The 14,200-nt window shown below is 51.5% G+C and overlaps 1 protein-coding gene across 1 annotated transcript in view; it reads left to right on the top strand.

Moving 5' to 3' along the window:
• Positions 1–13,502, top strand: part of LOC122546194 (uncharacterized) — a 655,534-nt gene extending 642,032 nt beyond the window's left edge. The window contains exon 2 of the mRNA XM_087987747.1: positions 9,627–13,502. Within this exon, the coding sequence (XP_087843873.1) occupies positions 9,676–10,860 (1,185 nt within the window). The 5' untranslated portion in view covers positions 9,627–9,675 and the 3' untranslated portion in view covers positions 10,861–13,502. The remainder of the gene's footprint in view (positions 1–9,626) is intronic.
• Positions 13,503–14,200: the final 698 nt, after the last annotated feature.

Raw genomic sequence — 14,200 nt, 5'->3', positions numbered from 1 at the left:
TGTGGGGGTGTGGGGTGGGTGTGGGAGTGTGGGGTTGTGCGTGCAGGAGGGTGTTGGTGTGGGGGTGGGAGTGGGCGGGTGTGGGGGTGTGGGTGGGGTGTGAGGGGGTGGGGGTGTGGGTGCGGGAGGGTGTGGTTGTGGTGTGGTTGTGGTGTGGGTATGGTGTGGGTGTGGGTGTGGGGGCGTGGGTGGGAGGGGTGTGGGTGTGCGTGGATGTGGGGGTGTGGGGTTGTGGGTGCGGGAGGGTGTGGGTGTGGGTGTGGGTGTGGGGGTGGGTGTGTGTGGGAGTGGGTGGGGGTGTGGGTTTGGTGTGGGTGTTGGTGTGGGTGGGGGTGTGGTTGTGGGTGTGGTTGTGGGTGTGAGGGGGTGGAGGTGTGGGTGCGGGAGATTGTGGGTGTGTAGGTGGGTGTGGGGATGTGGGTGTGGGGGTCTGTGGGGATGTGGGTGTGGGGGTGTGGCGGTGTGGGGGTGTAGGTGCGGGTGGGTGTGGGGGTGTGGGTGGGAGTGTGTGTGTGGGTGGGTGTCAGGGAATGGGGTTGTGGGTGCGGGAGGGTGTGGGTGTGGGGATGGGGGGTGTGGGAGTGGGTGGGGGTGTGGGTGGGGGTGTGGGGGTTGGGTGTGTGGGTGCGGGAGGGGGTGGTTGTGGTGTGGGTGTGGGTGGGGGTGGGTGGGAGTGGGGGGGTGGGAGTGTGGGAATGTGGGTGTGGGGGTGTGGGTGAAAGTGGGTGTGGGGGGGTGTGGGTGGGTATGGGATGGGAGGAGTTGTGGGGGTGTGGGGGTGTTGGGGTGTGGGTGTGAGAGTGGTGTTGTGGGGGCGCGGGGGTGTGGGTGTGTGGGAGTGTGGGGTTGGAGTGGGTGTGGGGGTTGTGGGGGGATGGGAGTGGGTGTGGGTGTGGGGCTGTGGGTGTGAGTGTTGGGGTAGGGGTGGGGTGGGTAGGGGTGGGGGTGGGCAATTGGGTGTGTGGGTGTGGGGGTGTGTGGGGGTGTGGGCGTGGGTGTGTTCGTGTGTGGGGTTGTGGGTGTGGCTGCAGGGGTGTGGGTGTGTGGGGGAGTGGGGGTGTGAGTGTGTGTGAGTGTGTGTATGGGGGTGTGAGTGTGTGTGTGTGTATGGGGGTGTGAGTGTGTGGGAGTGTGTGTATGGGGGTGTGAGTGTGTGGGAGTGTGTGGTAGTGTGTGGGAGTGGGTGTGGGTGGGTGTGTGGGTGTGTGCGTGTGTGGGTGTGGCTGCCTGGGGGTGTGGCTGTGGGTGTGGGTGGGTGTGTGGGTGTGGATGGGAGTGTGGGGGTGGGGGTGGGGGTGTAGGGGTGTGTGTAGGGGTGTGGGTGTAGGGGTGTGGGGGGGTGTGCGTGTGTGGGTGTGGGTGGGGGATGTGGGGGTGTGGGTGTGTAGTGTGGCTGTGGGGGTGTGGGGTCGTGGGAGCGAGTGGGTGTGTGTGTGGGTGTGTGGGTGTGGTTGTGTGGGTGGGGGTGTGGGTGGGAGTGTGTGGGTGGGGATGTGGGTGGGGGTACGAGTGTGAGTGTGGGTGGGGGTGTGGGGGTGAGGGTGTGGGGTGAGGGTGTGGGGGTGGGGGTGTGTGTGAGGATGTGGGAGTGGGGGTATGGGTGTGGAGGTGTGTGTGGGTGGGGTGTAGGGGTGTGGGGGGGTCCGTGTGTGGGTGGGGTATGTGGGGGTGTGGGTGTGGAGTGTGGCTGTGGAGGTGTGGGGGTGTGTGGGAGTGTGGGTGGGTGGTCGGGGGGTGTGGGTTTGGGTGTGGGGGGTGTGAGTGTGTGTGGGTATGTGTGTGGGGGGTGTGGGAGCGTGGGAGTTTGTGTGTGTGTGTGTGGATGTGTGTGGGGGTTGTGTGTGTGTGGGAGTGTGGGAGTTTGGGAGTGGGGGAGTGTGGGTGTAGGGGTGTGGGGGTGGGGGTGTGTGTGTAGGTCTGGGGGTGTGTGGGGGTGTGGGGGGGTGTTTGGGGGTGTGTGTGGGAGTGTGGGGGTGTGGGAGTGTGTGTGTGGAGGTGTGGGTGTGTGGGAGTCTGGGGGTGTGGGTGTGTGTGGGTCTGGGGGTGTGTGGGTCTGGGGTTGTGGGGGTGTGTGGGGGTGTGTGAGTGTTTGTGTTTGGGGGTATGTGTGGAGGTGTGGATGTGTGTGGGTCTGGCGGTGTGGGTGTGTGCGGGTCTAGGGGTGTGGGGGTGTGTGGGAGTTTGTGTTTGGGGGTGTGGGGGTGTTTGTGTTTGGGGGTGTATGTAGGGGTGTGGGGTTGTGGGGGTGTGTGGGAGTTTGTGTTTGGGGGTGTGGGGGAGTTTGTGTTTGGGGGTGTATGTAGGGGTGTGGGGTTGTGGGGGTGTGTGGGTCTGGGGGTGTGTGTGTGTGGAGGTGTGGGTGTGTGGGGGTCAGGGGGTGTGGGTGTGTGTGGGTGTGGGGGTGTGTGTGTGTGGAGGTGTGGGTGTGTGGGGGTCAGGGGGTGTGGGTGTGTGTGGGTGTGGGGGTGTCTGGGGGTGTGTGTGTGTGGAGGTGTGGGTGTGTGGGGGTCAGGGGGTGTGGGTGTGTGTGGGTGTGGGGGTGTCTGGGGGTGTGGGTGTGTGTGGGTCTGGGGGTGTGTGAGTGTGTGTGGGTGTGTGTGTGGGGGGGTCTGGGGGTGTGGAGGTGTGTGGGTGTGTGTGGGTGTTTGTGTTTGGGGATGTGTGTGGAGGTGTGGGTGTGTGTGGGTGTGGGTGTGCGTGGGTCTGGGGGTGTGTGTGTGTGGAGGTGTGGGTGTGTGGGGGTCAGGGGGTGTGGGTGTGTGTGGGTGTGGGGGTGTCTGGGGGTGTGGGTGTGTGTGGGTCTGGGGGTGTGTGAGTGTGTGTGTGGGTGTGTGTGTGGGGGGGTCTGGGGGTGTGGAGGTGTGTGGGGGTGTGTGGGTATTTGTGTTTGGGGGTGTGTGGGAGTTTGTGTGTGTGTGGGGGCGGGTGTGTGTGGGGGTGTGTGGATGTTTGTGTTTAGGGGTGTGTGGGGGTCTGGGGGTGTGTGGGTCTGGGGGTGTGGGTGTTTGTGTTTGGAGGTGTGTGGGTGTGTGTGTGTGTGTGGAGGTGTGGGTCTGGGGGTGTGTGTGTTTGGGTGTGTGTGTGTGTGTTTGGGTGTGTGTGGTTGTGTGGGTGTTTGTGTGTGGGGGTGTGTGGATGTTTGTGTTTAGGGGTGTGTGGGAGTCTGGGGGTGTGGGTGTGTGTGGGTCTGGGGGTGTGGGTGTTTGTGTTTGGAGGTGTGTGTGGGTGTGTGGAGGTGTGGGTCTGGGGGTGTGTGTGTTTGGGTGTGTGTGTGTGTGTGAGGGGGGGGTTGTGTGGGTGTTTGTGTTTGGGGGTGTGTGTGGGTGTTTGTGTTTTGGGGTGTGTGTGGGGGTGTGTGGGTGTTTGTGTTTGGGGGTGTGTGTGGGGGTCTGGGGGTGTGGGGGTGTGTGGGTCTGGGGGTGTGGGGGTGTGTGGGTCTGGGGGTGTGGGTGTTTGTGTTTGGGGGTGCGTGTGTGTGGAGGTGTGGGTCTGGGGGTGTGGGTGTGTTTGGGGGTGTGTGCGTGTGTGTGTTTGGGGGTGTGTGTGTGGGGGTTGAACGGGTGTTTGTGTTTGGGTGTGTGGGGGTGTTTGTGTTTGGGGGTGTGTGTGGGGGTGTAGAGGTGAACAGTATAAGGAAGATACACGTGGTAAGTAGCTCACACAGAGGGTGGTAAGTAGCTCACACGTTGCCAGCAGCGGTGGTACAGGCAAGCACAGTAGATTCATTTAAGATGTGTCTGGACAGATGCATGAGTAAGTGGGGAGCAGAGGGATACAGATGCTTAGGAATTGGGTGAGAGGTTTAGACAGTGGACTTGGATCGGCTCAGACTTGGAGGGCCGAAGGGCCAGCTCCTGGGCTGTAAATTTTCTTTGTTCTTTCTTCTTTAACTCAGCAAGAATAGCAAGAGACCATTGCCTCCAAACATTTCTTACTCATGCATTTATCCAAATATCTTTTACATGTTGTAACTGTACCCGCATCCACCACTTCCTCTGGAAGTTCATTCCACATGTGAACCACACAGAGTCTAAAATAAATTGCCCCAATATCTTTTTTATATCTTTCTTCCCTCACCTTAAAAATATGCCGCCTAGTCTTGAAATTCCCCACTCGACAGAAAAGACATCTGCCATTCACTTTATCTATGACCCCTCATTATTTTATAAACCTGTATAAAGTCACCTCTCAAGTCACCTTTGCCCTAGGAAAGCAGCTCCGGCCTATCCAGCCTCTCCTGGTAACGCAAGCCCTCACTTCCCAGCAACATCCTGGTAAATTGCTTCTGAACTCTCTCCCTCTCTGAACAAAGGCGAGGCAGTGGCAGTCTGGAGACTGGACCTCTATGTTGCAGAGGCTGAACGGCAACTCTTCAGCACCACGTCCTAACTCCCCCTTGACTGCGACCCCACCGTGACCCATCAGACTAAAATCACTCACACTGTCCGAGCACTCATCACCTCCGGTGATTTTCCCTCCATTGCCTCCAAACACATAGTTCACCACGACCGCACTGCCCAGTTCTACCGGTACCCCAAGATCTACAAGCCCAACTACCCCGGCTGACCCATTGTCTCTGCATGCTTCTCCCCCTCGGAAATCATCTCATCCCACTTCGACTCCATCCTCTACCCTGCAGTTCAGGCACTTCTGACCGAGATCCGTGACACCAACCACATCCTCCATCTCTTCAGTAACTTTCAGTTCCCTGGTCCCCAGCACTTTATCTTCACTATGGATGTGCAATCCTCATACACGTCCATACCCCACAAGGATGGCCTCCAGGCCCTCTGCTTCTTCATCTCCAACAGACCCTTCCAGGCCCCTCCACCAATACTCTCCTCCATTTCTCCAAACTGGTCCTCACCTTTAATAACTTTTTCTTTAACTCCTCCCATTTCCTCCAAATCCAGGGGGTGGCCATGGGAACCCGGATGGGCCCCAGCTATACCTGCCTCTTTGTTGGTTACGTCAAACAGTCCATCTTCTGTAGTTACACCGGCACCACTCCCCACCTCTTCCTCTGCTACATCGATGGCTGCATTGGCGCCACCTCGTGCTCCCATGAGGAGGGTGAACAGTTCATCAACTTCACCAATACACTCCACCCTGACCTTAAATTCACCTGGACTATCTCTGACACCTCCCTCCCCTTCCTGGACCTCTGCATCTCCATCAACGAGGACCGATTCAACACTGACATTTTTTTTTTACAAACCCACTGACACCCATAGCAACCTGGATTACACCTCCCCACACCCTGCCTCCTGCAAAAATGTTATCCTGTATTCCCAATTCCTCTGACTCCGCCACATCTGCTCCCAGAAGGACAAGTTCCACCACAGAATACACCAGATGGCCTCCATCTTTAAAGACCGCAATTTCCCTTCCCACGTAGTTGAAGATGCCCTCCAACGGATCTCATCCATGTCCCGCACCTCTGCTCTCGAACCCCACCCCTCCAACCACAACAAGTACAGAACCCCTTGGTCCTCACCTTCCATCCCATCAACCTCTGCATCATCCGCCAACATTTCCGCCACCGACAAGCAGACCCCACCAGCAGGGATATATTTCCCTCCCTACCCCTAACCACTTTCTGCAAAGACAGTTCCCTCCGTGACTACCTGGTCAGGTCCATGCCCCCTAACAACCCACCCTCCCCTCCTGGCACCTTCCCCATCACCTCAGGAATTGCAAAACCTGTACCAACACCTCAACCCTCACCCCCATCCAAGGCCCCAAAGGAGTCTTCCACATCCATCAAAGTTTCACCTGTGCACCCACCAATGTCATTTATTGTATCCGTTGCTCCCAATGCCGTCTCCTCTACATCGGGGAGACAGGACGTCTTCTTGCAGAGTGCTTCAGAGAACATCTCCGGGGCACCCGCACCAATCAACACCACTGCCCAGTGGCCCAACATTTCAGCTCCCCCTCCCACTCTGCCGAGGACATACAGGTCCTGGGCCTCCTCCATCGCCACTGTCTCATCAACCGATGCCTGGAGGAAGAACACCTCATCTTTCGTCTCAGAACCCTTCAATCCCAGGGCATCAATGTGGACTTTACCAGTTTCCTCATTTCCCCTCTCCCCACTCTACCCTAGTTCCAACTTTCCAGCTCAGTGCTGTCCTCATGACCTGTCCCACCTGTCAATCTTCCTTCCACCTATCTGCTCCACCCTCCTCTCCAACTTATCACCTTTAGCCCCACCTCCATCACCAGTTGCACTCTCAGTTACTTTCTCCCCAGCCCCTTCTCCCATTTATCCCTCCAGCTCCGAGGATCCCAGCCTCATTCCTGATGAAGGGCTTTTGCCCCTCGGATGCTGCCTGACCAGCTGTGCTTTTCCAGCACCACTCTCGACTCTGATCTTCAGTATCTGCAATCCTCACTTTCTCCTGCCAGTCCACCTTACTTAGACAAATAAACAACAGTAACACATTTACTTAAAAAGGAAAGTAGACAAAATATAACTAACTCTAGGCCAATTGGTTTGGTATATGTTATTGGCAAAACATTAGAATCTATTATAAGAGAGCATTTAGAAAAACATAGATAGCTAATGTTACTTCAATATTCAAAACAGGAAGCAGATTCAGAGATGTACAGCACGGAAACGCATCTTTTGGTCCAACCCGTCCATGCCGACCAGATATCCCAACCTAATCTAGTCCCACCTGCCAGCACCCGGCCCATATCCCTCCAAACCCTTCCTATTCATATACCCATCCAAATGCCTTTTAAATGTTGCAATTGTACCAGCCTCCACCACATCCTCTGGCAGCTCATTCCATACACGTACCACCCTCGGAGTGAAAAAGTTACCCCTTAGGTCTCTTTTATATGTTTCCCATCTCACCCTAAACCTATGCCCCCTAGCTTTGGACTCCCCCAGCCCTGGGAAAAGACTTTGTCTATTTTTCCGATCCATGTGCCTCATGATTTTATAAACCTCTATAAGGTCACCCCTCAGCTTCCAATGCTTCAGGGAAAACAGCCCCTGCCTGTTCAGCCTCTCCCTATAGCTCAAATCCTCCAACCATGGCAACATCCTTGTAAATCTTTTCTGAACCTTTTCAGGTTTCACAACATCTTTCCGATAGGACAGAGACCAGAATTCCACGCAATATTCCAACAGTCGCCTAACCAATGTCCTGTACAGCTGCAACATGACCTCCCAATTCCTGTACTCAATACTCTGACCGATAAAGGAAAGCATACCAAACGCCTTCTTCATTATCCTATCTACCTGCGACTCCACTTTCAAGGAGCTATGAACCTGCACTCCAAGGACTCTTTGTTCAGCAACACTCCCTTGGACTTTACCATTAAGAGTATAAGTTGAAACTTTATTGCTGGAACAGCACAGCAGGTCAGGCAGCATCCAGGGAACAGGAGATTCGACGTTTCGGGCACAGGCCCTTCTTCAGGAATGAGCAGAGAGTGTTCAGCAGGAGAAGATAAAAGGTAGGGAGGAGGGACTTGGAGGAGGGGCGTTGGAAATGTGATAGGTGGAAAGAGGTCAAGGTGAGGGTGATAGGTCGGAGTAGGATGGAGGCGGAACACTTGCGCCCACACCTCCCCCCTCACTTCTCTCCAAGGCCCCAAAGGAAACTTCCATATCCGCCACAGATTCACCTGCACCTCCACCCACATCATCTACTGCATCCGCTGCAGCCGGTGTGGCCTCCTCTATATTGGGGAGACAGGCCGCCTACTTGCGGAGCGATTCAGAGAGCACCTCTGGGCCACCCGGACGAACCAACCCAACCAACCTGTAGCACAGCATTTCAACTCCCCCTCCCACTCCACCGAGGATATGCAGGTCATTGGACTCATCCACCGCCAAACCACAACAACCCGACGGTCGGAGGAGGAGCGTCTTATCTTCCGACTGGGAACCCTCCAACCGCAGGGGATGAACTTGGACTTCACCAGTTTCTTCATCCCCCCCTCCCCCCACCTTGTCTCAGCCAGATCCCTCCAGCCCGGCACCGCCTTCCTGACCTGCAGTCTTCTTCTTGACCTCTCCGCCTCCATCCTACTCCGACCTATCACCCTCACCTTGACCTCTTTCCACCTATCAAATTTCCAACGCCCCTCCTCCAAGTCCCTCCTCCCTACCTTTTATCTTCTCCTGCTGAACACTCTCTGCTCATTCCTGAAGAATGGCCTGTGCCCGAAACGTCGAATCTCCTGTTCCCTGGATGCTGCCTGACCTGCTGTGCTGTTCCAGCAATAAAGTTTCAACTTTGATCTCCAGCATCTGCAGACCTCACTTTCTCCATTAAGAGTATAAGTCCTGCTAAGATTTGCTTTCCCAAAATGCAGCACCTCGCATTTATCTGAATTAAACTCCATCTGCCACTTCTTAGCCCATTGGCCCATCTCATCAAGATCCTGTTGTAATCTGAGGTAACCCTCTTTGCTGTCCACTATACCTCCAATTTTGGTGTCATTTGCAAACTTACTAACTGTACCTCTTATGCTCGCATCCAAATCATTTGTATAAATGATGAAAAGTAGAGGACCCAGCACCGATCCTTGTGACACTCCACTAGGCACAGGCCTCCAGTCTGAAAAACAACCCTCCACCACCACCCTCTGCCTTCTACCTTAAGAGCCAGTTCTGTATCCAAATGGCTCGTTCTCCCTGTATTCCAGGAGGTCTAACTTTGCTAATCAGTCTCCCATGGGGACCTTGTCAAATGTCTTACTGAAGTCCATATAGATCACATCTATCCCTCTGCCCTCATCAATCTTCTTTGTTATTTCTTCAAGAAACTCAATCAAGTTTGTGAGACCTGATTTCCACACACAAAGCCATGTTGACTATCCCTAATCAGTCCTTGCCTTTCCAAATACATGTACATCCTGTCCCTCAGGATTCCCTCCAACAACTTGCCCACCACCGACGTCGGGCTCATTGGTCTATAGTTCCCTGGCTTGTCCTTATCACCCTTCTTAAACAGTGGCACCACATTAGCCAACCTCCAGTCTTCCGGCACCTCACCTGTGACTATCGATGATACAAATATCTCAGCAAAGGGCCCAGCAATCACTTCCCGAGCTTCCCACAGAGTTCTATATTGATTCCAGACATCAGGGGTTTCCAGACATGCAGAGAGATTGAGCAGTTTAGGCCCGTTCTCTCTGGAGTTTAGAAGAATGAGAGGCGATTTCACTCAGGTGTATAAGGGATTGACAAAGGGAATTGACAAAGTCACTGCAGAGAGAATATTTCCTCACATGGCTATCTAGAATATAAGGTGATACCTTTAGGATAAGGGGTAGCAGATTTAAAACTGAGGTAGGGAGGAATTACTTTGCTCAAAGGGTCAAGATTGTGTGGAATTCCCTCCTGCCAACTGCAGTGGATGCTGGGACGTTAGTAAATTTAAGGAGGAGACAGATAAATGTTTATTTATTAATGGGTTGTATGGTTATGGAGAGCAGGCAGGGAAGTGAAGTTGAGGCTGAGAATGAAATCAGCTGTGATCATTTAAAAGGTGGAGCAGATTCAAGGGGCTGAATGGCCTACGTGTGCTCCCAGTTCTTAAGGTCTTCACTCTCCCTGATACATTGTGGAGTCATAAATAAACTTTAATCCTTTTTTTCAGGGACAACTGAAGGAAACAACCATCCAAACACAGTGCTCAGCCCATCAGTATGGCAGGAACAGCAGGAGATTCCCTGGAACTGGCAAAAGCCAGCACCGAGGTTGTAACTGCAATGGTTGCAGTGAGAAATGCGATGTCAGCTGTTGAGAGTTTAGGAAAATTCGCCTCTGCTGCTGGAGCAGTAGGAGCTATCTTTGGGGTAGCAGCAGCAATTGTTAAACTTGCTATGGGTAATGTGGAGAGTGAGGAGCTGAGATATATGAAGGAGCAGTTCCAGATAGTCAAGAATAAGCTGGATGTCATTTCAGGTCAGATTCAGCAAGTGCTTCAGGCTATCGACCAAAGCACAGTCAATAATCAGTTCTTCCCCATTGAGGAGAATCTGAAAAACCAATTCAGGAAGTACATGGACATCCTGAACATAGCACCGGAATTCCGGGAGAATGAGAAAGAAGAATTCCTCGCACACTTCAATGAGACTAAAGGTGACCAGAACCTTCACACTCTCTATGATGCAGTGATGGGACATTCTGCCATCTTTGGCAAACCCATTCTGGAAACTGCCATGGAATATGACCAGAGGAACCGGCGTCTGATGGAAGGGCTCTGCTGCAGTCTCAAGGAGCTCTTCTGCATTGGCCTGATTGCCCTGGTGGGTCACTCCGCTCTCACTGGGACCGATGTAGAGGCATTAAAGAGAGAGTGGAATGAGAAAATGGGCAAAGTAGAGAATAAAATGAAATCCATGATAGATAAGTGCATCAATGAGTTTGCTGAGCAGGCAAAAATAGATGTTGAGAAAATGATAACTGAAAAGAGTGGAAGAAATAACTGTGAATGTGTAAGTTACATTCTCAATGGTTTATCAAAAAAATATGACTGGGTTAAATGGTCTGTACGGGTCTATAACCCTGTCAGTGGCTTCAACAATCACTGTGTCATTGGCCCCAATTATTTTCACTTTTTCAGACTCAATGGGGTTAATGCTGTTGTCTCCTATGCAATTGATCCAAAACCAATTAATGAAAGTTACATAAAGCATTTAATGGAGGGGAAAGATGGCTGGTCTGATGCAAAAAAGGTTGCTGAACATGTGGACAATAACCTTCCCTCTGGACATGTTGTACATGTAGTGAGACGCCGCAAGGGTCTGTGGTACCACAGTAACTTTCCTGCAAATTGTCATTTCTGGGAAAATTACTCTGGTGTCACCCTGTGTGTGCATTCCACATAAACATCCTCCTGAGTTTTCCAGTTCCTCCTCCCCTGAGTTGATGCTGCTGTGCTTCAGGGCATGAGGTTTTGATTTTTGGATACATTACTCTATTATTGATCATCATCTATTCCACAAGAAAGCAATGAAATCTTCAATCAAATCTCTGAAGTTTGATTACGTATTTGACCACTGATCTCTCCCTAACTATGATACACCCAACAGCAAGTTTATCCCTTTTGTGTAATTGGTAAAAAGCTATATTCATTTGATGATCTCTCCAAGATGGCGTTCCCTCCTCACTGTGATAATTGATTCTTTGATCAATATTGTGAAACCTCCTTTCTCTTCTATCCCCCTCTCTATCTCACCTGAATGCCCAATAATGTTAGGCTGCTAGTCATGTCTATCTTTCAGCCAAGTCTCAGTTACAGCTATGATATCATACTCCTGTACGGAGCATGCTCCTGTGTCTGTTCAGATCTAACCCATCCAACTTATACAGGGCCCACCGTCTCTAGAATTGAAAGCTTGGTTTCCTGCACCATCTCTCCAGTGACACATTGATCTACTCTACCCTTCCATTCTCATACTCTCTACTCCATGACACTAAGAAACATCCAGAGGTTGCTATCTTTAAAGGTCTGCCTTCCAATTTCTGACCTAACTCCCTAGGTCTGCTTGCAGGACCTCATTTCTCTTTCTCCCTCTGTCACTGGTCCCAACATGGACCATAGCTTCCAGCTATCCACTGTTCCCCGTCCCAGTGCCTTTCAGTAATTCCATGACACATCAGGCTCTGGCACCCAGGAGGCAACACATTGATACATCACAGCTTTCAAATGCCCTCACAAGTGACTCCCCGATCACTACCGTCCTTCCACACTTCTTCCTCCCTCACCCTCAACCTGAGTATCTGGAACACCCACAATGCCATGGCATTGGCTCTGGCTGGGCTCCACAAATGAACCATCATTTTGGTTTGCAATTGACCTACATTTGGGGAATTCCCTCTTGACCTGCCTGGTCGGTCCCCTTCTTCTGTCTGGCAGTCGCCCATTCACCCTGTCCTGACATTTCCTTAAGCTGGGAGAGGTTGGGGGGGAGGGGTGAGGGAGGGTTGAGGAGGAGGGGTGACCACATCCTGAAATGCATCACCCACAATTCTTCCACCTGGTGAAAGCCCCATGGTCCACCTGGCTGCTCCCCTATCCAAAGCCCAAGCTCACACTGCTCCAGTCAGAGGCACTTCCTGTACATACTCACCCAAGGTACAGGGACCATCTCGGATTTCAGGAATGGGATAACCATGAACCTCGACTCCCCAGTCGTACCTTAACAGAACAGAAAATCTTCCTTTTAATTTACACTTACACTTTCTGAAGTTTTTTTTTATTTCAAAAATATACTTTATTCATAAAATAATTTGATGGTCTGTACAGTTGGTCATGCCATACAAATGTAAACATGTACATACAGAGATCAGAATTTATCATTTTTATACAGGTCTGTACATTTTTCAATTATATGCCCATATAATTAGCTGAGGCGTCAGCAGAGCCCAAATGACTGCGTGGGCCCCCTGTTCTTCGTTAGGCAGGCAGACTTTACACAGTAGTCTTTCCCCACCGCGCCTTGGCAGCAGCTGCTCCAAGCTTCAGTTTCTGAAGTATTTACCAGACAAATGCTATTCCTGTTTCTGCTCCAGTCCCACTCAGGTCCACAATCGGACTCTCGGCTCCCCACCCCCTCCTCTCAGTGACACTGACTGTCACAGGGTCCCCACCCCCTCCTCAGTGAATCTTACTGCCTGACTGAGCTGTTATTATCAGACACTGACTTATTGCTTTACACTTGGGATTATGTCTGAGTGGGCCCATTCATCATAAAGCTGACCCAAGTTGTTAATGCTGAGGAGAGTAGAGAGAGTTCGGAAAGCCCATTCACTTATCACTGCTAAATGACAAGGCTCCATTGGGAATCTCCACATTGCTACATTTCAGTGGTACCATACTGTATGGTACATTGTACAGACAGAGTCCTGTGTCTAATACACCGTTTACCCTTGATAGAGTCATAGACATGTACAGCGTGGAAACAGACGCTTCGGTTCAACCCGTCCATGCCGACCAGTTATCCCAATCCAATCTAGTCCCACCTGCCAGTGAGGATCTAAAATTTGAATTTAGGCAATTTGAATTTATGTAGATTTTTATTTACTCAAAATGGTTTCTCGATTTAAAAGAATACTATAAAATGGCCTGTGAACCTGTACTGCTGATTTACAGAACTGAGCTGAAATTCAAAGGTAAGAGGACAATAGAGTTTTCAAAAGCTGAATACTGACACATTAATTGACCATTTGAACTAACCTTGAACCAGTATACGGCATGACAATTTACATAAATAAGATATCTTTTACCATAGAATACCATTGGATTAGCCTGTCTTCAATCATGTCACCTTATTATATGTGATTGGTCTTTCTTGTAATTAAGGCTGTACTATTTCTTAAAAAGCATATAAATAATGTGTAATTTTCAAATGTAATTGTGCAACTTCACCACGGAACACAGAAGCTTCAACCTCTGTGTTGCTGGATAGAATTGCATCAATAATTCAATAAACTTAATACAATAAACTAATGACCCTTGCTTTTTGAATAGACCGCATTTGTCGATTCTTTTGACCAAACTCGAACCAAGAGGCCCCTCCCCATCCGAGGAGCAGGAAAATTGATGTTCAGGCAAAAGCCCTTCATCAGGTATATGAAGGGCTTTTGCCCGAAACGTCAATTGTCCTGCACCTTGGATGCTGCCTAAAATGCTGTGCCATATACCTCTCCACCACTCTAATCTCGTGTTGGAGAGGTAGTCATTGGTGTCTGAATCTGACAGAGCGGACGCTGTATCAGAGTGGAGATGTCACTCCAGCGGACTTGTACTAGCTGGGTTGAAAAATGTGGTGCTGGAAAAACACAGCAGGCCAAGCAGCATCCGAGGAGCAGGAGAATAGACGTTTGGTGTGGGGTGGTCGGGGGGTGGCAGGAGGGTAACGATGCTGTACACAACCGGGAGCAGCACATACAGAAGGCCATCACCAGGGCTACAATACCCACAAGAACAGCAATAAGGGATATCAGACCGTGTAGCAGGGCTGTGCCCCATGAGCCAAGCCAGGATGTTGCCCAGCTCCACATGTTCCTGTGGGACTCTTGTCCATGTAGGACAGCAGCAGCCTATCAGATGTGGTGCGCCGGGTCAGTTATATTTTCGCTGGGGTCAGAAATGTGGGTACAGCAGTCTACGCCAAAATCGAATGGCCCTTTTTCGACCAGCAAGTAGTCCAGGGCCATTCGATT

The sequence above is a fragment of the Chiloscyllium plagiosum genome, unplaced genomic scaffold (assembly GCF_037043375.1).
Source record: "Chiloscyllium plagiosum isolate Xiang-an unplaced genomic scaffold, Cpla_swu_hap1 HiC_scaffold_5, whole genome shotgun sequence".
In the NCBI taxonomy this organism is placed as follows: domain Eukaryota; kingdom Metazoa; phylum Chordata; class Chondrichthyes; order Orectolobiformes; family Hemiscylliidae; genus Chiloscyllium; species Chiloscyllium plagiosum.
The sequence above is the reverse complement of the archived record's forward strand: the minus strand, read 5'-3'. Positions and strand labels throughout refer to the sequence as shown.